The following is a 24,209-nucleotide window of genomic DNA, read 5'->3' as shown; positions in this document are numbered from 1 at the left end:
GTATATTAATATAAGCGTGTTGGTTATGCAAAACTGGGGAATGGGTAATAAAGGGATTATCTAACTTTTTAAATAATAACAAAAAATCTGGAGCAGACAGTCCCTTTAAGGTATGTGAAAGAAAAAGGCATGAGCTAGCCAGCAGTGTGAAAAGTAAATGTGACTATACTTTGTACTTACTCTTGTAAGATTTTGCTATCTGTAGTTTGAGGATAGCCAAAATCCATTAATTCATCTAACAACTCATAAATAATGACAAAATTATCACGGATACTTTCTTCTTCTAATTCTTTGAAGTATTCAGAAAATACCTAAAACAAAAACACATTTTAGTTAACCAATATAAATTCTAAACACAACAAATTTAGACTGGTTTAATTCCTTTCCTAATCATACATAAGTATATCAGTGAATCACAGCTTATATAGGTTTGGTTTATTGTATTCATTCACCAACAGTGCTTTCAAATGCTACACTAGACCCAAAATGTACAGTATAGCTATAGATCACGACCCAGAACTTAACCCCTTTGCTACTAGGAATTTAAGAGGAGAAACTTGCCCAAACTACTGGAGAATATAAAAAAAAAAAAAAACTCTATTACAAAATAATAAAACAAACAGTCTTGTTTTTTTGATTTACCTATGAAAAAAAAATTAAAAAAAAAAATGAGATCTTAGAGGGGTCTGGGTGTATTAGTATTTATCTGTTGAACTTTTAAAATCAATATTTTAATAATATGTTTAATAGAATATGCATTTGGTTATTTAACAAATGCAGGGGTGTATCTAGACCTAGCTGGGTCCCCCATTCCAACAGCACACGGAATGGCCAAACATGATGCAGGTGAAGTGATGCAACTACTGATTGTAGGGTCCAGTTGAGTCCTATGAGACCCTTGAAGTTATGCACCTAAACAGATGAATACAATACGCTTTCCAATTAATATTAAAATGTGGTTTAAGTAAAAAGGTAATAAAAAAAAATAAACTCAGTTAACCTTACTTATATACGTACCTGAACCACTTTGTAGAGAAAGGAGAACACCAAAGATACACAGGCATTCTTCTTGGATGTTGCCACAACTAAATCATTAAGGAAAGCAAAATGCCCACAACCTTAGACTGTATAACATAGAATGTAAATAAAACTTGTGAGTGTTACCTGGAGTGGGGTCATTTTAAAGTAGCAGTTAAATAACATTGTTTGCATTATAGACCATAGATAACTGTGTTTTACCCAAACAAGAGAGTTAAACACATAAGTAAAGTCCTGATTGGATGCCACAAACATTGCAGATTCCAAGCAGAAAACAGCTGGTCATTTGAGGTGCATTGTGACTGCCCAATCCTGATTGGCTGAACTGCCATATCATGCTCAGGAGCGGAAATGCTTGTGGCTCCTGAGCAGTTCTTTACTCAGGTGTTCAACCCTTTTTCAGTTGGCTAAATGGACAGTAAACAACTTGAGATTTCTATATGAAATGTTTAGTTATAGATAGTAAAAACTTCATTATTTTGCTCCATTTTCATGCAGTTGTGGTGGAGTTTGGCCATTCAACAAAACCCATTGCAACTAACAAGGTGCTAATTTGTTTAAAAAACAGAATTTATGCTTACCTGATAAATTACTTTCTCCAACGGTGTGTCCGGTCCACGGCGTCATCCTTACTTGTGGGATATTCTCTTCCCCAACAGGAAATGGCAAAGAGCCCAGCAAAGCTGGTCACATGATCCCCCCTAGGCTCCGCCTTCCCCAGTCATTCGACCGACGTAAAGGAGGAATATGCATAGGAGAAATCATATGATACCGTGGTGACTGTAGTTAGAGAAAATAAATCATCAGACCTGATCAAAAACCAGGGCGGGCCGTGGACCGGACACACCGTTGGAGAAAGTAATTTATCAGGTAAGCATAAATTCTGTTTTCTCCTACATAGGTGTGTCCGGTCCACGGCGTCATCCTTACTTGTGGGAACCAATACCAAAGCTTTAGGACACGGATGATGGGAGGGAACAAATCAGGTCGCCTAGATGGAAGGCACCACGGCTTGCAAAACCTTTCTCCCAAAAATAGCCTCAGATGAAGCAAAAGTATCAAATTTGTAGAATTTGGTAAAAGTGTGCAGTGAAGACCAAGTCGCTGCCTTACATATCTGATCAACAGAAGCCTCGTTCTTGAAGGCCCATGTGGAAGCCACAGCCCTAGTGGAGTGAGCAGTGATTCTTTCAGGAGGCTGCCGTCCGGCAGTCTCATAAGCCAATCGGATAATGCTTTTAAGCCAGAAAGAGAGAGAGGTAGAAGTTGCTTTTTGACCTCTCCTTTTACCAGAATAAACAACAAACAAAGAAGATGTTTGTCTGAAATCCTTAGTAGCTGCTAAGTAAAATTTGAGAGCACGAACTACATCCAAGTTGTGCAACAAACGTTCCTTCTTTGAAACTGGATTAGGACACAAAGAAGGCACGACAATCTCCTGGTTAATATTTTTATTAGAAACAACTTTCGGAAGAAAACCAGGTTTAGTACGCAAAACCACCTTATCTGCGTGGAACACCAGATATGGAGGAGAACACTGCAGAGCAGATAACTCTGAAACTCTTCTTGCAGAAGAGATTGCAACCAAAAACAAAACTTTCCAAGATAATAACTTTATATCAACGGAATGTAGGGGTTCAAACGGAATCCCCTGAAGAACTGAAAGAACTAGATTGAGACTCCAGGGAGGAGTCAAATTTTTGTAAACAGGCCTGATTCTAACCAGAGCCTGAACAAAAGCTTGAACATCTGGCACAGCCGCCAGCTTTTTGTGAAGTAAAACAGATAAAGCAGAAATCTGTCCCTTCAAAGAACTTGCAGATAATCCTTTCTCCAAACCTTCTTGAAGAAAGGATAGAATCCTAGGAATTTTTATCTTGTTCCATGGGAATCCTTTAGATTCACACCAACAGATATATCTTTTCCATACTTTATGGTAGATTTTCCTAGTTACAGGCTTCCTGGCCTGAACAAGAGTATCAATGACAGAATCTGAAAACCCTCGCTTTGATAAAATCAAGCGTTCAATCTCCAAGCAGTCAGTTGGAGTGAGGCCAGATTCGGATGTTCGAACGGACCTTGAACAAGAAGGTCCTGTCTCAGAGGTAGCTTCCATGGTGGAGCTGATGACATATTCACCAGTTCTGCATACCAAGTCCTGCGTGGCCACGCAGGAGCTATCAAGATCACCGATACCCTCTCCTGTTTGATCCTGGCTACCAGCCTGGGAATGAGAGGAAACGGTGGGAACACATAAGCTAGGTTGAAGGTCCAAGGTGCTACTAGTGCATCCACTAGAGCCGCCTTGGGATCCCTGGATCTGGACCCGTAGTACGGAACCTTGAAGTTCTGGCGAGACGCCATCAGATCCATGTCTGGGATGCCCCATAATTGAGTTATTTGGGCAAAGATTTCCGGATGGAGTTCCCACTCCCCCGGATGAAATGTCTGACGACTCAGAAAATCCGCTTCCCAATTTTCTACTCCTGGGATGTGGATTGCAGACAAGTGGCAGGAGTGATTCTCCGCCCATTGAATTATTTTGGTCACTTCTTCCATCGCCAGGGAACTCCTTGTTCCCCCCTGATGGTTGATATACGCAACAGTCGTCATGTTGTCTGATTGAAACCTTATGAATTTGGCCTTTGCTAGCTGAGGCCAAGCCTTGAGAGCATTGAATATCGCTCTCAGTTCCAGAATGTTTATTGGTAGAAGAGATTCTTCCCGAGACCAAAGCCCCTGAGCTTTCAGGGGTTCCCAGACCGCGCCCCAGCCCACCAGACTGGCGTCGGTCGTGACAATGACCCACTCTGGTCTGCGGAAGCTCATCCCCTGTGACAGGTTGTCCAGGGTCAGCCACCAACGGAGTGAATCTCTGGTCCTCTGATCTACTTGTATCGTTGGAGACAAGTCTGTATAATCCCCATTCCACTGTCTGAGCATGCACAGTTGTAATGGTCTTAGATGAATTCGCGCAAAAGGAACTATGTCCATTGCCGCAACCATCAAACCTATTACTTCCATGCACTGCGCTATGGAAGGAAGAAGAACAGAATGAAGTACTTGACAAGAGTTCAGAAGTTTTGATTTTCTGGCTTCTGTCAGAAAAATCTTCATTTCTAAGGAGTCTATTATTGTTCCCAAGAAGGGAACCCTTGTTGACGGAGATAGAGAACTTTTCTCTACGTTCACTTTCCACCCGTGAGATCTGAGAAAGGCTAGGACAATGTCCATATGAGCCTTTGCTTGTGGCAGGGACGACGCTTGAATCAGAATGTCGTCCAAGTAAGGTACTACTGCAATGCCCCTCGGTCTTAGCACCGCTAGAAGGGACCCTAGTACCTTTGTGAAAATTCTTGGGGCAGTGGCTAATCCGAATGGAAGTGCCACGAACTGGTAATGTTTGTCCAGAAAGGCGAACCTTAGGAACTGATGATGTTCCTTGTGGATAGGAATATGTAGATACGCATCCTTTAAATCCACCGTGGTCATGAATTGACCTTCCTGGATGGTAGGAAGAATTGTTCGAATGGTTTCCATCTTGAACGATGGAACCCTGAGAAATTTGTTTAAGATCTTGAGATCCAAGATTGGTCTGAATGTTCCCTCTTTTTTGGGAACTATGAACAGATTGGAGTAGAATCCCATCCCTTGTTCCTTTAATGGAACAGGATGAATCACTCCCATTTTTAACAGGTCTTCTACACAATGTAAGAATGCCCGTTTTTTTATGTGGTCTGAAGACAATTGAGACCTGTGGAATCTTCCCCTTGGGGGTAGCTCCTTGAATTCCAGAAGATAACCTTGGGAGACTATTTCTAGAGCCCAAGGATCCAGAACATCTCTTGCCCATGCCTGAGCAAAGAGAGACAGTCTGCCCCCCACCAGATCCGGTCCCGGATCGGGGGCCAACATCTCATGCTGTCTTGGTAGCAGTGGCAGGTTTCTTGGCCTGCTTACCTTTGTTCCAGCCTTGCATTGGCCTCCAGGCTGGCTTGGCTTGAGACGTATTACCCTCTTGCTTAGAGGGTGTAGAACTTGAGGCTGGTCCGTTTCTACGAAAAGGACGAAAATTAGGCTTATTTTTAGCCTTGAAAGACCTATCCTGAGGAAGGGCATGGCCCTTTCCCCCAGTGATATCTGAAATAATCTCTTTCAAGTCAGGGCCAAACAGCGTTTTCCCCTTGAAAGGAATATTAAGCAATTTGTTCTTGGATGACGCATCCGCTGACCAAGACTTTAGCCATAGCGCTCTGCGCGCCACAATAGCAAACCCTGAATTTTTCGCCGCTAATCTAGCTAATTGCAGGGTAGCATCTAGAGTAAAAGAATTAGCCAATTTAAGAGCACGAATTCTGTCCATAATCTCCTCATAAGAGGTAACTTTATCTAGCGACTTTTCTAGTTCATCAAACCAGAAAGACGCTGCTGTAGCAACAGGAACAATGCATGAAATTGGCTGTAGAAGATAACCTTGCTGAACAAACATCTTTTTAAGCAAACCTAACTTTTTATCCATAGGATCTTTGAAAGCACAACTATCTTCTATAGGGATAGTGGTGCGTTTGTTTAAGGTAGAGACCGCCCCCTCGACCTTAGGGACTGTCTGCCATAAGTCCTTTCTAGGGTCGACTATAGGAAACAATTTCTTAAATATAGGGGGAGGGACAAAAGGTATGCCGGGCCTTTCCCATTCTTTGTTTACAATATCCGCCACCCGCTTGGGTATAGGAAAAGCTTCGGGGGGCACCGGGACCTCTAGGAACTTGTCCATCTTACATAATTTCTCTGGAACAACCAAATTGTCACAATCATCCAGAGTAGATAACACCTCCTTAAGCAGAGCGCGGAGATGTTCCAATTTAAATTTGAACGTAATAACATCAGGTTCAGCTTGTTGAGAAATTTTTCCTGAATCTGAAATTTCTCCCTCAGACAAAACCTCCCTAGCCCCTTCAGACTGGTGTAAGGGCATGTCAGAACCATTATCATCTGCGCCCTCATGCTCTACAGTGTCTAAAACAGAGCAGTAGCGCTTTCGCTGATAAGTGGGCATTTTGGCTAAAATGTTTTTGATAGAATTATCCATTACAGCCGTTAATTGTTGCATAGTAAGAAGAATAGGCGCACTAGATGTACTAGGGGCCTCTTGTGTGGGCAAGACTGGTGTAGACACATAAGGGGATGATGCAGTACCATGCTTACTCCCCTCACTAGAGGAATCATCTTGGGCATCATTTTCACTATCACATATATTTAAATGAGAAGGAACTTTGACTTCCTGACATACAGAACATAGTCTATCTGATGGTACAGACATGTTAAACAGGCATAAACTTGATAACAAAGTACAAAAAACGTTTTAAAATAAAACCGTTACTGTCACTTTAAATTTTAAACTGAACACACTTTATTACTGAATATGCGAAAAAGTATGAAGGAATTGTCCAAAATTCACCAAAATTTCACCACAGTGTCATAAAGCCTTGAAAGTATTGCACACCAAATTTGAAAGTTTTAACTCTTAAAATAACGGAACCGGAGCCGTTTTTACATTTAACCCCTATACAGTCCCTGGTATCTGCTTTGCTGAGACCCAACCAAGCCCAGAGGGGAATACGATACCAAATGACGCCTTCAGCACGCTTTTTCAGTGTATCAGAGCTCCTCACACATGCATCTGCATGCTTTGACTCCCAAAAACAACTGCGCATTAGTGGCGCGAAACTGAGGCTCTGCCTAATACTAGAGAAGGCCGCCAGTGAAAAAGGTGTCCAAAACAGTGCCTGCCGTTTTTATTAGCAAAATTACCTGATAAAAACAACTCCTCAGAGTAATAAACCATTAAACATGCTTATAAAACAAACGTTTTAGCCCAGAAAAATGTCTACCAGTCTTAAAAGCCCTTGTGAAGCCCTTGATAAATTGTTATTAAAATGGCTTACCGGATCCCATAGGGAAAATGACAGCTTCCAGCATTACCAAGTCTTGTTAGAAATGTGTCATACTTCAAGCAGTAAAAGTCTGCACACTGTTCCCCCCAACTGAAGTTACTTCATCTCAACAGTCCTGTGTGGAAACAGCCATCGATTTCATCTCCCTCTTACAAACAGAAATCTTCATCTCTATTCTGTTTCAGAGTAAATAGTACATACCAGCACTATTTTAAAATAACAAACTCTTGATTGAAGCAATAAAACTACATTTAAACACCAAAAAACTCTAAGCCATCTCCGTGGAGATGTTGCCTGTACAACGGCAAAGAGAATGACTGGGGAAGGCGGAGCCTAGGGGGGATCATGTGACCAGCTTTGCTGGGCTCTTTGCCATTTCCTGTTGGGGAAGAGAATATCCCACAAGTAAGGATGACGCCGTGGACCGGACACACCTATGTTGGAGAAATGTGTATTTAGACTTAGCTGATATGCAATTCTATAGCAATAGGCATGTAATGTAATTATGAGATGTTTAATGCCCCCCCCCCCCCCAACTTCTCTGCAGTCATTTGTCTTTAAAAGTTGGATTATCAGTTTTGCATCAACAATTATGATAGGAAAATCATTATTTAATTTACAATAACAGTGGGCACACTGGGTAGATTAGGTGTGAATATTATTGTGAATATATACATTTGTATTTTTAATTAAGCTATTAGATGGGAAATAGAAAGGAATATGTGCCTGCCTGTTTAAATACCTGTTGAATAAATTATTAATAGGTAACTAAGCTGAACCAGTGTAATACCACCTTAACGGGATATTATACAGATATTTCTTTGCATAAATGTTTTGTAGATGATTTATTTATATAGCCCATACAGTTTTTTTAATGTATAGTTTTGCTTATTTTTAAATAACATTGCACTGATTCTCAGACTCCTAAGCAAGCCCCAAAGTTTTATTAGTATACTGATGTATACCTACTCCAGCTTGCTTCTGTTTGTGTAAAGAGTATTTTCATATGCAGAGGAAGGGGCAGTGGGGGGTGTCTGCTTTTGCTATAGAACCACTTTCAGTGGGTGTTCGAGTTAACCTTTTCAATAGAGTTAAACTGGGAGCTTTTAAGTTAGTGTTTAAACAGATTTATACTCTATTTTTAGATCAGTATCTGTGCATATTATTCTTTTTAGTAGTGTCTATTACATGCAATTAAATGAAAATGTGTGTATACTGTCCCTTTAAGGGGAAATAGGCTTTCCCACTCTCTCTCCTTAAAGGGATACTGAACCCAAAAAAAAATTATTTCATAATTCAGATAGAGCATGCAATTTTAAGCAAATGTCTAATTTACTCTTATTATCAATTGTTTTTCGTTCTCTTGCTATCTTTATTTGAAACAGAGGGCTCTAAAATAAGGAGCGAGACAGCTGGAAAGCACTTGTTTATTGGTGGATGAATTTAGCCACCAATAAGCAAGAACAACCACCTAGGTTGTGAACCAAAAATGGGCCACCTTCTAAACTTACATTCTTGCTTTTCAAATAAAGATACCAATAAAATGAAAGAAAAATTTATAGAAGTAAATTAGAACGCTGCTTAAAACTGCATGCTCTATCTAAATCATGAAAGAAAAAAAATTGGATTCAGTTTCCCTTTAACAGAACATATGCAAACAGGGTTTATGTTTACATATTAGTTTGTGATAGGTTAGCAAAGGTTGTTTTGTTCTGGGGAGAGGAAAATCAATAAATAGAAAAACCAAAAATATGCTCATTTGACAAAATAAAGCTGCAATTTTAATTGCAAAATTATTCTCAGACATGAAGGTTCATAATCGCATAGTTTACAATTTGTGATTAATGTCCCTTTAATACAAAAACGACATGCTCTAACAAACTAGTGGATGTATTTTATGCATTAAAATTACCCAGAAATATGCCCTGCTTCCAGTTTAATACTGCAACATAAATAATAAAAAAATGTAGAAGTTAGCATTAGGTTACAAAAAAGAAAACTTCTTGGAATTTCAAGTTGCTTTCAACACAAACTCCAGCTTTGCAAGCAACAAGACACTGCTGTGAGTGCATTTTCAGTGAGTCAGCTTTTCTATTGTGAAAATCTTCATCATGAGGTTTGCAAGTCACATGACATTTCATTGCTCATTAGTGGATCTAAGCTTCCTGGAGTTCAAACGTACTAATCGCATTACAAAAGGGGCCTAAAGATTAATGGAAATCAAATATTAAACATCATTACCTAAAACAAACTGTTGTATGTAAAGAAATAGCAATTTAAATAAAACACCTAAACTAGACATTTCTAAGTATAAAAAAAAAAAAGCTCTCTCTACTTGGCACAAAACGTTAAAAGGACGTTGCCTGAACGCTGCTTAAAATGTATATGAAACAGCGCTCCTTTAGTAAAAACAGGGACATGAAACACAAACATTTTCTTTAATGATTTAGGTAGAACATAAAATTTGAAACAACTTTCCAGTTTACATCTATTATCACATTTGCTTCATTCTCTTGGTATCATTTGTTGAAGGAGCAGCAATACACTATTGGTTTCTAACTGAACACATGCGTGAGTCAATGACAAATGGTATATATATGCAGCCATCAATCAGCAGCTAAAACTTACACCTAGATTTAGAGTTTTGCGGCCGAAGGGGTGCGTTCGCTACGCGTCTTTTTTCTAGCGCTGCTTCTAAACAACGCTGGTATTTAGTGTTCTCTGAAGGGCTGCGTTAGGCTCCAAAAAGGGAGCGTTGAGCCGAATTTACCGCCACTTCAATCCTCAATACCTGCGTTGCTTATGGTAGCGGCTAGCTGGAAAAACGTGCTCATGCACAATTCCCCCATAGGAAACAATGGGGCAGTTTGGCCTGGAAAAAACCCTAACACATGCAAAAAAGCAGCGTTCAGCTCCTAACGCAGCCCCATTGTTTCCTATGGGGAAACAGTTTCTAAGTCTGCACCTAACAACCTAACATGAACCCCGAGTCTAAACACCCCTAACCTTACACTTATTAACCACTAATCTGCCCCCCCAACCGTCGCCGCCACCTACCTACACTTATTAACCCCTAATCTGCCGACCGGACCTCGCCGCTACTATAATAAATGTATTAACCCCTAAAGCCAAGTCTAACCCTAACACCCCCTAAGTTAAATATAATTTTAATCTAACAAAATAAATTAAATATTATTAACTAAAGTATTCCTATTTAAAAATAAATACTTACCTGTAAAATAAACCTAATATAGCTACAATATAACGAATAATTATATTGTAGCTATTTTAGGATTTATATTTATTTTACAGGCAACTTTGTATTTGTATTTATTTTAACTAGGTACAATAGCTATTAAATAGTTATTTACTATTTAATAGCTACCTAGTTAAAATTACAAAATTACCTGAAAAATAAATCCTAACCTAAGTTACAATTAAACCTAACACTACACTAGCAATAAATTAATTAAATAAATTACCTACAATTAAATAAACTAAAAAAAAAAAAAAAACACTAAATTACAAAAAATAAAAAAAAGATTACAAGAATTTTAAGCTAATTACACCTACTCTAAGCCCCCTAATAAAATAAAGCTCCCAAAATAAAAAAAATTCCCTACCCTAATGTAAATTACAAAAGTTAACAGCTCTATTACCAGCCCTTAAAAGGGCTTTTTGCGGGGCATGCCCCAAAGTAATCAGCTCTTTTGCCTGTAAAAATAAACACAATACCACCCCCAACATTAAAACCCACCACCCACATACCCCTACTCTAACCCAAACCCCCCTTAAATAAACCTAACGCTACCCCCCTGAAGATCTCCCTACCTTGAGTCGTGTTCACCCAGCAGGGCACCGATGGACCAAAAGAGGACATCCGGAGCGGCAGAAGTCTTCATCCTATCCGGGCAAAAGAAGACATCCAGACCGGCAGACAACTTCATCCAAGCGGCATCTTCTATCTTCATCCATCCGGAGCGGAGCCATCTTCTTCCAGCCGACGCGGATCCATCCTTCTTCCCCGACGCCTACTCGCCGAATGAAGGTTCCTTTAAATGACGTCATCCAAGATGGCGTCCCTCGAATTCCGATTGGCTGATAGGATTCCATCAGCCAATCGGAATTAAGGTAGGAAAAATCTGATTGGCGGTTTAGGGGTTAATGCATTTATTAGAGTAGCGGCGAGGTCCGGTCGGCAGATTAGGGGTTAATAAGTGTAGGTAGGTAGCGGCAACGTGGGGGGGGCAGATTAGGGGTTCATAGGGATAATGTAGGTGGCGGCGGTGTGCGGTCGGCAGATTAGGGGTTAAAAATATTTATTATAGTGGCGGCGATTTGGGGGGACCTCGGTTTAGGGGTACATAGGTAGTTTATGGGTGTTACTGTACATTAGAGCACAGTAGTTAAGAGCTTTATAAACCGGCGTTAGCCCAGTAAGCTCTTAATTACTGACTTTTTTCTGCGGCTGGAGTCTTGTCCGTACAGGGTCTACTGCTCACTTCAGCCAAGACTCTAAATACCGGCGTTAGGAAGATCCCAATGAAAAGATAGGATACGCAATTGGCGTAATGGGATCTGCGGTATGGAAAAGTTGCGGCTTGAAAGTGAGCGTTAGACCCTTACCTACACGACTCTAAATACCAGCGTGCGGCCAAAAGCAGCGTTAGGACCCCTTAACCCTGCTTTTGACGGCTACCGCAGAACTCTAAATCTAGGCGTTAGGTTCTTTACTGCTCCTGAGCTTTCCTAGATAAACCTTTCAGCAATGGATAACAAGAGAAGGAAGCAAATAAATAGACATATTGGAAAATTGTTTAAAATTGTATTCTCGGTCTAAATCACGAATGTCTAATTATGACTTTACTGTCCCTTTAAACCATGGTAAGCTGAATAAATTGTGATATTTTTCTAGTCTGCTTTTTACAGATATGCTACATCACTTTCAAGTGATAAATATGGGCAACATGTCCCTTTAATTAAACTCAATTCCCTGTAAGCAATAGTGCTATAAGAAAATGACTCCGTTCTGCTATTTTCCTAAAAAGGAATTCTGTCCCTCTCCCGCTTTTTTACAACAACATTTGTTTAAATAACTGGCTTCCACTAATAAAAGAGCTACAGCTCTTATTTTCCTAATAATAAAATAATATAAATTTGCAAGGATACGATACAAGTTGTTGTGCTTAATCCACATGAAGCGGACTCCTCCATGGGCCAATATAGGGGAGAGCGCACCTTCTTCTTCCTTCTCCATTAAAATTGGCATGAAGTGCTCTACTTCCGACATATCCACATCCCCCCGATAGTTGCGGCATATTAGGACCTATATAAATAATACGCAAGACAATAAAATTTAGTTAACAAATGATCAGAGAGATTTACAAAGAATTATTATAGTTACAGGTTATGTGATATTGCTGATATTATTGGGACATGATGGCCAACTTCCAAACAAGATAAAATTATGTTTAAATCGCATTTACAAAAAGCGCCAATCTAGTTACCTCTTCAGAGTCTATCCATTATACTACAGAGATCAAGGAACAGTAAAGTTATTAAAAACTTTCCAATTTACTTCTATTATCTAATTTGCTTTGTTATCTTCACATCCTTTGTTGAAAAGCATACCTAGGTAGACCCAGGAGCTGGAAGCTAGCTGCTGATTGGTGGCTGCACATGTATGCCTCTTGTCATTGGCTTACCAATGAGTTCATCTAGCTCCCAGCAGTGCATTGCTGCTCCTTTAGAAAATGATTCCAAGAGAATGAAGCAAAATTGTTATTAGAGGTAACATGGAAAGTTGTTAAAAAATGTATGTTCTATCTGAATCATGCAAGGGACAAAATAGGTTTAATTCTAAATGTATTCAAATGCATAATTATGTAAGTAAAAAAAAAAAACATAATTTATGCTTACCTGATAAATTTATTTCTCTTGTAGTGTATCCAGTCCACGGATCATCCATTACTTATGGGATATATTCTCCTTCCCAACAGGAAGTTGCAAGAGGATCACCCACAGCAGAGCTGCTATATAGCTCCTCCCCTCACTGTCATATCCAGTCATTCGACCGAAACAAGCCGAGAAAGGAGAAACCATAGGGTGCAGTGGTGACTGAAGTTTAATTAAAATTTAAACCTGCCTTAAAAGGACAGGGCGGGCCATGGACTGGAAACACTACAAGAGAAATAAATTTATCAGGTAAGCATAAATTATGTTTTCTCTTGTTAAGTGCATCCAGTCCACGGATCATCCATTACTTGTGGGATACCAATACCAAAGCTAAAGTACACGGATAATGGGAGGGACAAGGCAGGAACTTAAACGGAAGGAACCACTGCCTGTAGAACCTTTCTCCCAAAAACAGCCTCCGAAAAAGCAAAAGTGTCAAATTTGTAAAATTTTGAAAAGGTGTGAAGCGAAGACCAAGTCGCAGCCTTGCAAATCTGTTCAACAGAGGCCTCATTTTTAAAGGCCCAGGTGGAAGCCACAGCTCTAGTAGAATGAGCTGTAATCCTTTCAGGGGGCTGCTGTCCAGCAGTCTCATAGGCTAAGCGTATTATGCTCCGAAGCCAAAAGGAGAGAGAGGTTGTCGAAGCTTTTTGACCTCTCCTCTGTCCAGAGTAAACGACAAACAGGGCAGATGTTTGACGAAAATCTTTAGTAGCCTGTAAGTAAAACTTCAAGGCACGGACTAAGTCCAGATTATGCAAAAGACGTTCCTTCTTTGAAGAAGGATTAGGACACAATGATGGAACAACAATCTCTTGATTGATATTCCTGTTAGAAACCACCTTTGGTAAAAACCCCGGTTTGGTACGCAGAACTACCTTGTCTGAATGAAAAATCAGATAAGGAGAATCACAATGTAAGGCAGATAACTCAGAGACTCTTCGAGCCGAGGAAATAGCCATCAAAAACAGAACTTTCCAAGATAAAAGTTTAATATCAATGGAATGAAGGGGTTCAAACGGAACTCCCTGAAGAACTTTAAGAACCAAGTTTAAGCTCCACGGGGGAGCAACAGTTTTAAACACAGGCTTAATCCTAACCAAAGCCTGACAAAATGCCTGGACGTCTGGAACTTCTGCCAGACGCTTGTGCAAAAGAATAGACAGAGCAGAGATCTGTCCTTTTAAAGAACTAGCTGATAAGCCTTTGTCCAAACCCTCTTGGAGAAAGGACAATATCCTAGAAATCCTAACCTTACTCCATGAGCAACTCTTGGATTCACACCAATAAAGATCTTTACGCCATATCTTATGGTAGATTTTCCTTGTGACAGGCTTCCGAGCCTGTATTAAGGTATCAATGACTGACTCGGAGAAGCCACGCCTTGATAGAATCAAGCGTTCAATCTCCATGCAGTCAGTCTCAGAGAAATTAGATTTGGATGATTGAAAGGACCTTGTATTAGAAGGTCCTGCCTCAGAGGCAGAGTCCATGGTGGAAGAGATGACATGTCCACTAGGTCTGCATACCAGGTCCTGCGTGGCCACGCAGGCGCTATCAGAATCACCGATGCTATCTCCTGTTTGATTTTGGCAATCAGTCGAGGGAGCAGAGGAAACGGTGGAAACACATAGGCCAGGTTGAAGAACCAAGGAGCTGCTAGAGCATCTATCAGCGTTGCTCCCGGGTCCCTGGACCTGGATCCGTAACAAGGAAGCTTGGCGTTCTGGCGAGACGCCATGAGATCCAGTTCTGGTTTGCCCCAACGATGGACCAGTTGAGCAAACACCTCCGGATGGAGTTCCCACTCCCCCGGATGAAAAGTCTGATGACTTAGAAAATCCGCCTCCCAGTTCTCTACGCCTGGGATGTGGATTGCCGACAGGTGGCAAGAGTGAGACTCTGCCCAGCGAATTATCTTTGAGACTTCTAACATCGCTCGGGAACTCCTGGTTCCCCCTTGATGGTTGATGTAAGCCACAGTCGTGATGTTGTCCGACTGAAATCTGATGAACCTCAGTGTTGCTAACTGAGGCCAAGCTAGAAGAGCATTGAATATTGCTCTTAACTCCAGAATATTTATTGGGAGGAGTTTCTCCTCCTGAGTCCACGATCCCTGAGCCTTCAGGGAGTTCCAGACTGCGCCCCAACCTAGAAGGCTGGCATCTGTTGTTACAATCGTCCAATCTGGCCTGCGAAAGGTCATACCCTTGGACAGATGGACCTGAGAAAGCCACCAGAGAAGAGAATCTCTGGTCTCTTGATCCAGATTTAGTAGAGGGGACAAATCTGAGTAATCCCCATTCCACTGACTTAGCATGCATAATTGCAGCGGTCTGAGATGCAGGCGCGCAAATGGCACTATGTCCATTGCCGCTACCATTAAGCCGATTACTTCCATGCACTGAGCCACTGACGGGCATGGAATGGAATGAAGGACACGGCAAGCATTTAGAAGTTTTGATAACCTGGACTTCGTCAGGTAAATTTTCATCTCTACAGAATCTATAAGAGTCCCAAGGAAGGAGACTCTTGTGAGTGGTGATAGAGAACTCTTTTCCACGTTCACTTTCCACCCATGCGACCTCAGAAATGCCAGAACTATCTCTGTATGAGACTTGGCAATTTGAAAGCTTGACGCCTGTATCAGGATGTCGTCTAGATACGGAGCCACCGCTATGCCTCGCGGTCTTAGAACCGCCAGAAGTGAGCCCAGAACCTTTGTAAAAATTCTCGGGGCAGTGGCCAACCCGAAGGGAAGAGCTACAAATTGGTAATGCCTGTCTAGAAAGGCAAACCTTAGGAACCGATGATGATCTTTGTGAATCGGTATGTGAAGGTAGGCATCCTTTAAGTCCACTGTGGTCATGTACTGAACCTCTTGGATCATGGGTAGGATGGTCCGAATAGTTTCCATTTTGAATGATGGAACTCTGAGGAATTTGTTTAAGATCTTTAGATCCAAGATTGGTCTGAAGGTTCCGTCTTTCTTGGGAACCACAAACAGATTTGAATAAAATCCCTGTCCTTGTTCCTTCCGCGGAACTGGATGGATCACTCCCATTACTAGGAGGTCTTGCACACAGCTTAGGAATGCCTCTTTCTTTATCTGGTTTGCTGATAACCTTGAAAGATGAAATCTCCCTTGTGGAGGAGAAGCTTTGAAGTCCAGAAGATATCCCTGAGATATGATCTCCAACGCCCAGGGATCCTGAACATCTCTTGCCCACGCCTGGGCGAAGAGAGAAAGTCTGCCACCCACTGGATCCATTTCCGGATAGGGGGCCATTCCTTCATGCTGTCTTGGGGGCAGCAGCAGGCTTTATGGCCTGCTTGCCCTTGTTCCAGGACTGGTTAGGTTTCCAGGCCTGTCTGGAATGAGCAACAGTTCCCTCTTGTTTTGAAGCGGAGGAAGTTGATGCTGCTCCTGCCTTGAAATTTCGAAAGGCACGAAAATTAGAATGTTTGGCCTTTGATTTGGCCCTGTCCTGAGGAAGGGTATGACCCTTGCCTCCAGTAATGTCAGCAATAATGTCCTTCAAGCCAGGCCCGAATAAGGTCTGCCCCTTGAAAGGAATGTTGAGTAATTTAGACTTTGAAGTCACGTCAGCTGACCAGGATTTAAACCATAGCGCCCTACGCGCCTGGATGGCGAATCCGGAATTCTTAGCCGTTAGTTTAGTCAAATGAACAATGGCATCAGAAACAAATAAGTTAGCTAGCTAAAGCGTTCTAAGCTTGTCAATTTCATTCAATGGAGCTGTCTGGATGTCCTCTTCCAGGGCCTCAAACCAGAATGCCGCAGCAGCAGTGACAGGCGCAATTCATGCAAGGGGCTGTAAAATAAAACCTTGTTGAATAAACATTTTCTTAACCCCTTAATGACCACAGCACTTTTCCATTTTCTGTCCGTTTGGGACCAAGGCTATTTTTACATTTCTGCGGTGTTTGTGTTTAGCTGTAATTTTCCCCTTGCTCATTTAATGTACCCACACATATTATATACCGTTTTTCTCGCCATTAAATGGACTTTCAAAATATACCATTATTTTCCTCATATCTTATAATTTACTATAAAAAATTTTTATAAAATATGAGGAAAAAATAGAAAAACACACACTTTTTCTAACTTTGACCCCCAAAATCTGTTATACATCTACAACCACCAAACAAAAACCATGCTAAATAGTTTCTAAATTTTGTCCTGAGTTTAGAAATACCCAATGTTTACATGTTCTTTGCTTTTTTTGCAAGTTATAGGGCCATAAATACAAGTAGCACTTTGCTATTTCCAAACCACTTTTTTTCAAAATTAGCGCTAGTTACATTAGAACACTGATATCTTTCAGGAATCCCTGAATATCCCCTGACATGTATATATTTTTTTTAGAAGACATCCCAAAGTATTGATCTAGGACCATTTTGGTATATTTCATGCCACCATTTCACCGCCAAATGCGATCAAATAAAAAAAAATGTTCACTTTTTCACAATTGTTTTCACAAACTTTAGGTTTCTCACTGAAATTATTTACAAAAAACTTATGCAATTATAGCATACATGGTTGTAAATGCTTCTCTGGGATCCCCTTTGTTCATAAATAGCAGACATATATGGCTTTGGTTTTGCTTTTTACTAATTAGAAGGCTGCTAAATGCGACTGCGCACCACACGTGTATTATGCCCAGCAGTGAAGGGGTTAATTAGGGAGCATGTAGGGAGCTTCTAGGGTTAATTTTAGCTTCAGTGTAGTGTAGTAGACAACCCCAAGTATTGATCTAGGCCCATTTTGGTATATTTCATGCCACCATTTCACCGCCAAATGCAATCAAATTTAAAAAAACGCTAAATTTTTCACAATTTTAGGTTTCTCACTGAAATTATTTACAAACAGCATGTGCAATTATGGCACAAATAGTTGTAAATGCTTCTCTGGGATCCCCTTTGTTCAGAAATAGCAGACATATGACTTTGGCGTTGCTTTTTGGTAATTAGAAGGCCGCAAAGTGCTGCTGCGCATCACACATGTATTATGGCTAGCAGTCAAGGGGTTAATTAGGTAGTTTGTAGGGAGCTTGCGGGGTTAATTTTAGCTTTAGTGTAGAGATCAGCCTCCCACCTGACACATCAGACCCCCTGATATCTCCCAAAGAGCTCCCTTCCCTCCCCCACCCCACAATTGTCCCCGCCATCTTAAGTACTGGCAGAAAGTCTGCCAGTACTAAAATAAGTGGGGTAGGATCCCCCCTTAGCCCCCAACCTCCCTGATCCCCCCCAAAAACAGCTCTCTAACCCCCCCCCCTGCCTTATTGGGGGCCATCTTGGGTACTGGCAGCTGTCTGCCAGTACCCAGTTAACAATATTTTTTTCTCTTTTTTTTTTTCATTTTTCTGTAGTGTAGCTTCCCCACGACCAACCCCTACCCCCACCCCGATCCCTTAGATTACTTTTTGGGGGCATTTATTCCCCCTCTTCCTCCCACTTACTACATGATTATTTCTGTAGTGTAAGCGGTTCCCACCCGCTCCCTCCCGTGCACGCACGCACGCACGCACGCGCCCGCCGATCCCCCGTGCACGCGCGTGTCTGTGCGCGCCCCTGACTCTCCCGCCCCCGATCCCGCCCCCCTCTGTGTATCAGAAACCATCGATGGCCGCCCACCCGCCTCCCACTGCAGCTCCCACCCACCAACGATTGCGGCCATTGATGTCCGGTGTAGAGAGGGCCACAGAGTGGCTCTCTCTGCACCGGAGGGGTACAAATTGTTATTGCAGGATGCCTCGATATTGAGGCATCCTGCAATAACCGGAAAGCAGCTGGAAGCGATGAGGATCGCTTCCAGCTGCTTTCCAAACCGAGGACGTACGCCACACGTCCTCAGGCGTTAACTGCCTTTTTTCTGAGGACGTATGGCGTACGTCCTCTGTCATTAAGGGGTTAAGGTAACCCTCCAATTTTTTATCCATTGGATCTGAAAAAGCACAACTGTCCTCAACCGGGATAGTGGTACACTTTGCTAAAGTAGAAACTGCTCCCTCCACCTTAGGGACCGTCTGCCATAAGTCCTGTGTAGTGGCGTCTTTTGGAAACATTTTTCTAAATATAGGAGGTGGGGAAAAGGGCACACCGGGTCTATCCCACTCCTTGCTAATAATTTCTGTAAGCCTTTTAGGTATAGGAAAAACGTCAGTACACACCGGCACCGCATAGTATCTATCCAGCCTACACAATTTCTCTGGAATTGCAACTGTTACAGTTATTCAGAGCAGCTAATACCTCCCCAAGCAATACACGGAGGTTCTCAAGCTTAAATTTAAAATTAGAAATCTCTGAATCAGGTTTCCCCGAGTCAGAGATGTCACCCACAGACTGAAGCTCTCCGTCCTCATGTTCTGCATACTGTGACGCAGTATCAGACATGGCTCTAACAGCATTTGCGCGCTCTGTATCTCTCCTAACCCCAGAGCTATCGCGCTTGCCTCTTAATTCAGGCAATCTAGATAATACCTCTGACAGCGTATTATTCATGACTGCAGCCATGTCCTGCAAGGTAATCGCTATGGGCATCCCTGATGTAATTGGCGCCATATTAGCATGCGTCCCCTGAGTGGGAGGCGAAGGGTCTGACACGTGGGGAGAGTTAGTCGGCATAACTTCCCCCTCGACAGAACCCTCTGGTGATAATTCTTTTATAGATAAAGACTGATCTTTACTGTTTAAGGTGAAATCAATACATTTAGTACACATTCTCCTATGGGGCTCCACCATGGCTTTCAAACATAATGAATAAGTAGGTTCCTCTGTGTCAGACATGTTTAAACAGACTAGCAATGAGACTAGCAAGCTTGGAAAACACTTTAAAACAAGTTTACAAGCAATATAAAAAAACGTTACTGCGCCTTTAAGAAACACAAATTTTCCCAAATTTTGAAATAACAGTGAAAAAATGCAGTTACACTAACAAAATTTTTACAGTATATGTAATAAGTTAGCAGAGCATTGCACCCACTTGCAAATGGATGATTAACCCTTTAATACCAAAAAAGGAATAACAAATGACAAAAACGTTTTTTAAACAGTCACAACAACTGCCACAGCTCTACTGTGGCTTTTTACCTCCCTCAATACGACTTTTGAAGCCTTTTGAGCCCTTCAGAGAAGTCCTGGATCATGCAGGAAGAAGCTGGATGTCTGTGTCTGTAATTTTTGCTGTGCAAAAAAACGCCAAAATAGGCCCCTCCCACTCATATTACAACAGTGGGAAGCCTCAGGGAACTGTTTCTAGACAAAATTCAAGCCAGCCATGTGGAAAAAACTAGGCCCCAATAAGTTTTATCACCAAACATATGTAAAAAACGATTAAACATGCCAGCAAACGTTTTAAAATACACGTTTTATAAGAGTATGTATCTCTATTAATAAGCCTGATACCAGTCGCTATCACTGCATTTAAGGCTTTACTTACATTACTTCGGTATCAGCAGCATTTTCTAGCAAATTCCATCCCTAGAAAAATATTAACTGCACATACCTTATTGCAGGAAAACCTGCACGCCATTCCCCCTCTGAAGTAACCTCACTCCTCAGAATATGTGAGAACAGCAAAGGATCTTAGTTACTTCTGCTAAGATTATAGAAAACGCAGGCAGATTCTTCTTCTAAATACTGCCTGAGATAAACAGTACACTCCGGTACCATTTAAAAAACATAATTTATGCTTACCTGATAAATTCCTTTCTTCTGTAGTGTGATCAGTCCACGGGTCATCATTACTTGTGGGATATTAACTGCTCCCCTACAGGAAGTGCAAGAGGATTCACCCAGCAGAGTTGCTATATAGCTCCTCCCCTCTACGTCACCTCCAGTCATTCGACCAAGGACCAACGAGAAAGGAGAAGCCAAGGGTGTAGTGGTGACTGGAGTATAATTTAAAAAATATTTACCTGCCTTAAAAAACAGGGCGGGCCGTGGACTGATCACACCACAGAAGAAAGGAATTTATCAGGTAAGCATAAATTATGTTTTCTTCTGTTAAGTGTGATCAGTCCACGGGTCATCATTACTTGTGGGATACCAATACCAAAGCAAAAGTACACGGATGACGGGAGGGATAGGCAGGCTCTTTATACAGAAGGAACCACTGCCTGAAGAACCTTTCTCCCAAAAATAGCCTCCGAGGAAGCAAAAGTGTCAAATTTGTAAAATTTGGAAAAAGTATGAAGCGAAGACCAAGTTGCAGCCTTGCAAATCTGTTCAACAGAGGCCTCATTCTTAAAGGCCCAAGTGGAAGCCACAGCTCTAGTGGAATGAGCTGTAATTCTTTCAGGAGGCTGCTGTCCAGCAGTCTCATAAGCTAAACGAATTATGCTACGAAGCCAAAAAGAGAGAGAGGTAGCAGAAGCTTTTTGACCTCTCCTCTGACCAGAGTAAACGACAAACAGGGAAGACGTTTGTCGAAAATCTTTAGTTGCCTGTAAATAAAATTTAAGGGCACGAACTACATCCAGATTGTGCAAAAGACGTTCCTTCCTCGAAGAAGGATTTGGGCACAAGGATGGAACAACAATCTCCTGATTGATATTCCTGTTAGTGACTACCTTAGGTAAGAACCCAGGCTTAGTACGCAGAACTACCTTATCTGAGTGAAAAATCAAATAAGGAGAATCACAATGTAAGGCTGATAACTCAGAGACTCTTCGAGCCGAGGAAATAGCCATTAAAAATAGAACTTTCCAAGATAACAACTTTATATCAATGGAATGAAGGGGTTCAAACGGAACACCCTGTAAAACGTTAAGAACAAGGTTTAAACTCCATGGTGGAGCCACAGCTTTAAACACAGGTTTAATCCTGGCCAAAGCCTGACAAAAAGCCTGAACGTCTGGAACTTCTGACAGACGCTTGTGTAACAGAATGGACAGAGCTGAGATCTGTCCCTTTAAGGAACTAGCGGATAACCCCTTTTCTAAACCTTCTTGTAGAAAAGACAATATCCTAGGAATCCTAACCTTACTCCAAGAGTAACCTTTGGATTCGCACCAATATAGGTATTTACGCCATATTTTATGGTAAATCTTTCTGGTAACAGGCTTCCTAGCCTGTATTAAGGTATCAATAACTGACTCAGAAAAACCACGCCTTGATAAGATCAAGCGTTCAATTTCCAAGCAGTCAGCTTCAGAGAAGTTAGATTTTGATGTTTGAAAGGACCCTGAATCAGAAGGTCCTGTTTCAGAGGTAACGACCAAGGTGGACAGAATGACATGTCCACCAGATCTGTATACCAAGTCCTGCGTGGCGCTATTAGAATCACTGATGCTTTCTCCTGTTTGATTCTGGCAATCAATCGAGGAAGCATCGGGAAAGGTGGAAACACATGAGCCATCCTGAAGGTCCATGGTGCTGTCAAGGCATCTATCAGGACCGCTCCCGGATCCCTGGATCTGGACCCGTAGCGCGGAAGCTTGGCGTTCTGTCGAGACGCCATGAGATCTATCTCTGGTTTGCCCCAACGTCGAAGTATTTGGGCAAAGACCTCTGGATGAAGTTCCCACTCCCCCGGATGAAAAGTCTGACGACTTAAGAAATCCGCCTCCCAGTTCTCCACTCCCGGGATGTGGATTGCAGACAGGTGGCAAGAGTGAGACTCTGCCCAGCGAATTATCTTCGATACTTCCATCATTGCTAGGGAGCTTCTTGTCCCTCCCTGATGGTTGATATAAGCTACAGTCGTGATGTTGTCCGACTGGAACCTGATGAACCCCCGAGTTGCTAACTGGGGCCAAGCCAGAAGAGCATTGAGGACTGCTCTCAATTCCAGAATGTTTATTGGAAGAAGACTCTCCTCCTGATTCCATAGTCCCTGAGCCTTCAGAGAATTCCAGACAGCGCCCCAACCTAGTAGGCTGGCGTCTGTTGTTACAATTGACCAGTCTGGCCTGCTGAATGGCATTCCCCTGGACAGATGTGGCCGATAAAGCCACCATAGAAGAGAATTTCTGGTCTCTTGAATGGAATGAAGGACACGGCATGCACTTTGAAGTTTTGTTAACCTGTCCTCTGTCAGGTAAATCTTCATTTCTACAGAATCTATCAGAGTCCCCAGGAAGGGAACTCTTGTGAGTGAAAAGAGAGAACTTTTCTCTTCGTTCACTTTCCATCCATGCGACCTTAGAAATGCCAGTACTATCTCTGTATGAGATTTGGCAGTTTGAAAGCTTGTATCAGTATGTCGTCTAAGTACGGAGCTACTGAAATTCCTCGCGGTCTTAGTACCGCCAGAAGAGTGCCCAGAACCTTTGTGAAGATTCTTGGAGCCGTAGCCAGTCCGAATGGAAGAGCTACAAACTGGTAATGCCTGTCTAAAAAGGCAAACCTTAGATACCGGTAATGACTTCTGTGAATCGGTATGTGAAGTTAAGCATCCTTTAAATCCACTGTGGTCAAGTACTGACCCTCTTGGATCATGGGCAAAATTGTTCGAATAGTTTCCATCTTGAACGATGGAACTCTTAGGAATTTGTTTAGGATCTTTAAATCCAAGATTGGCCTGAAGGTTCCCTCTTTTTTGGGAACTACAAACAGATTTGAGTAAAACCCTTGTCCTTTTTCCAACCGCGGAACTGGATGGATCACTCCCATTAATAAAAGATCTTGTACGCAGCGTAGAAACGCTTCCTTCTTTGTTAGGTTTGTTGACAACCTTGACAGATGAAATCTCCCTCTTGGGGGAGAGGATTTGAAGTCCAGAAGGTATCCCTGAGATATGATCTCTAACGCCCAGGGATCCTGAACATCTCTTGCCCAAGCCTGGGCGAAGAGGGAAAGTCTGCCCCCCACTAGATCCGGTCCCGGATCGGGGGCCCTCAATTCATGCTGTCTTAGGGGCAGCAGCAGGTTTTCTGGCCTGTTTGCCCCTGTTCCAGGACTGGTTAGGTTTCCAGCCTTGTCTGTAGCGAGCAACAGCTCCTTCCTGTTTTGGTGCAGAGGAAGTTGATGCTGCTCCTGCTTTGAAATTACGAAAGGAACGAAAATTGGACTGTCTAGCCTTGGCTTTGGCCTTGTCCTGAGGCAGGGCATGACCTTTACCTCCTGTAATGTCATCAATAATCTCTTTCAAGCCGGGCCCGAATAAGGTCTGCCCTTTGAAAGGAATATTAAGCAATTTAGATTTAGACGTAACATCAGCTGACCAGGATTTTAGCCACAGAGCTCTGCGTGCCTGAATGGCGAATCCTGAATTTTTAGCCGCAAGTTTAGTTA

At 42.0% G+C, this 24,209-nt stretch overlaps 1 protein-coding gene across 1 annotated transcript in view; it reads right to left on the bottom strand.

The window, feature by feature from the left end:
• AP1M1 (adaptor related protein complex 1 subunit mu 1) overlaps positions 1-24,209 on the bottom strand; it is a 202,161-nt gene that overhangs the window by 120,379 nt on the left and 57,573 nt on the right. Inside the window, exons 2-4 of the mRNA XM_053702981.1 lie at positions 12,162-12,318; positions 1,018-1,085; positions 181-311 (exon numbers count right to left, since the gene is read on the bottom strand). Coding sequence (XP_053558956.1) covers positions 181-311; positions 1,018-1,085; positions 12,162-12,318 — 356 coding nt within the window. The remainder of the gene's footprint in view (positions 1-180; positions 312-1,017; positions 1,086-12,161; positions 12,319-24,209) is intronic.

The sequence above is a fragment of the Bombina bombina genome, chromosome 2 (genome assembly GCF_027579735.1).
Source record: "Bombina bombina isolate aBomBom1 chromosome 2, aBomBom1.pri, whole genome shotgun sequence".
Lineage (NCBI taxonomy): Eukaryota > Metazoa > Chordata > Amphibia > Anura > Bombinatoridae > Bombina > Bombina bombina.
This window is presented reverse-complemented; position numbering and strand designations above follow the sequence as displayed.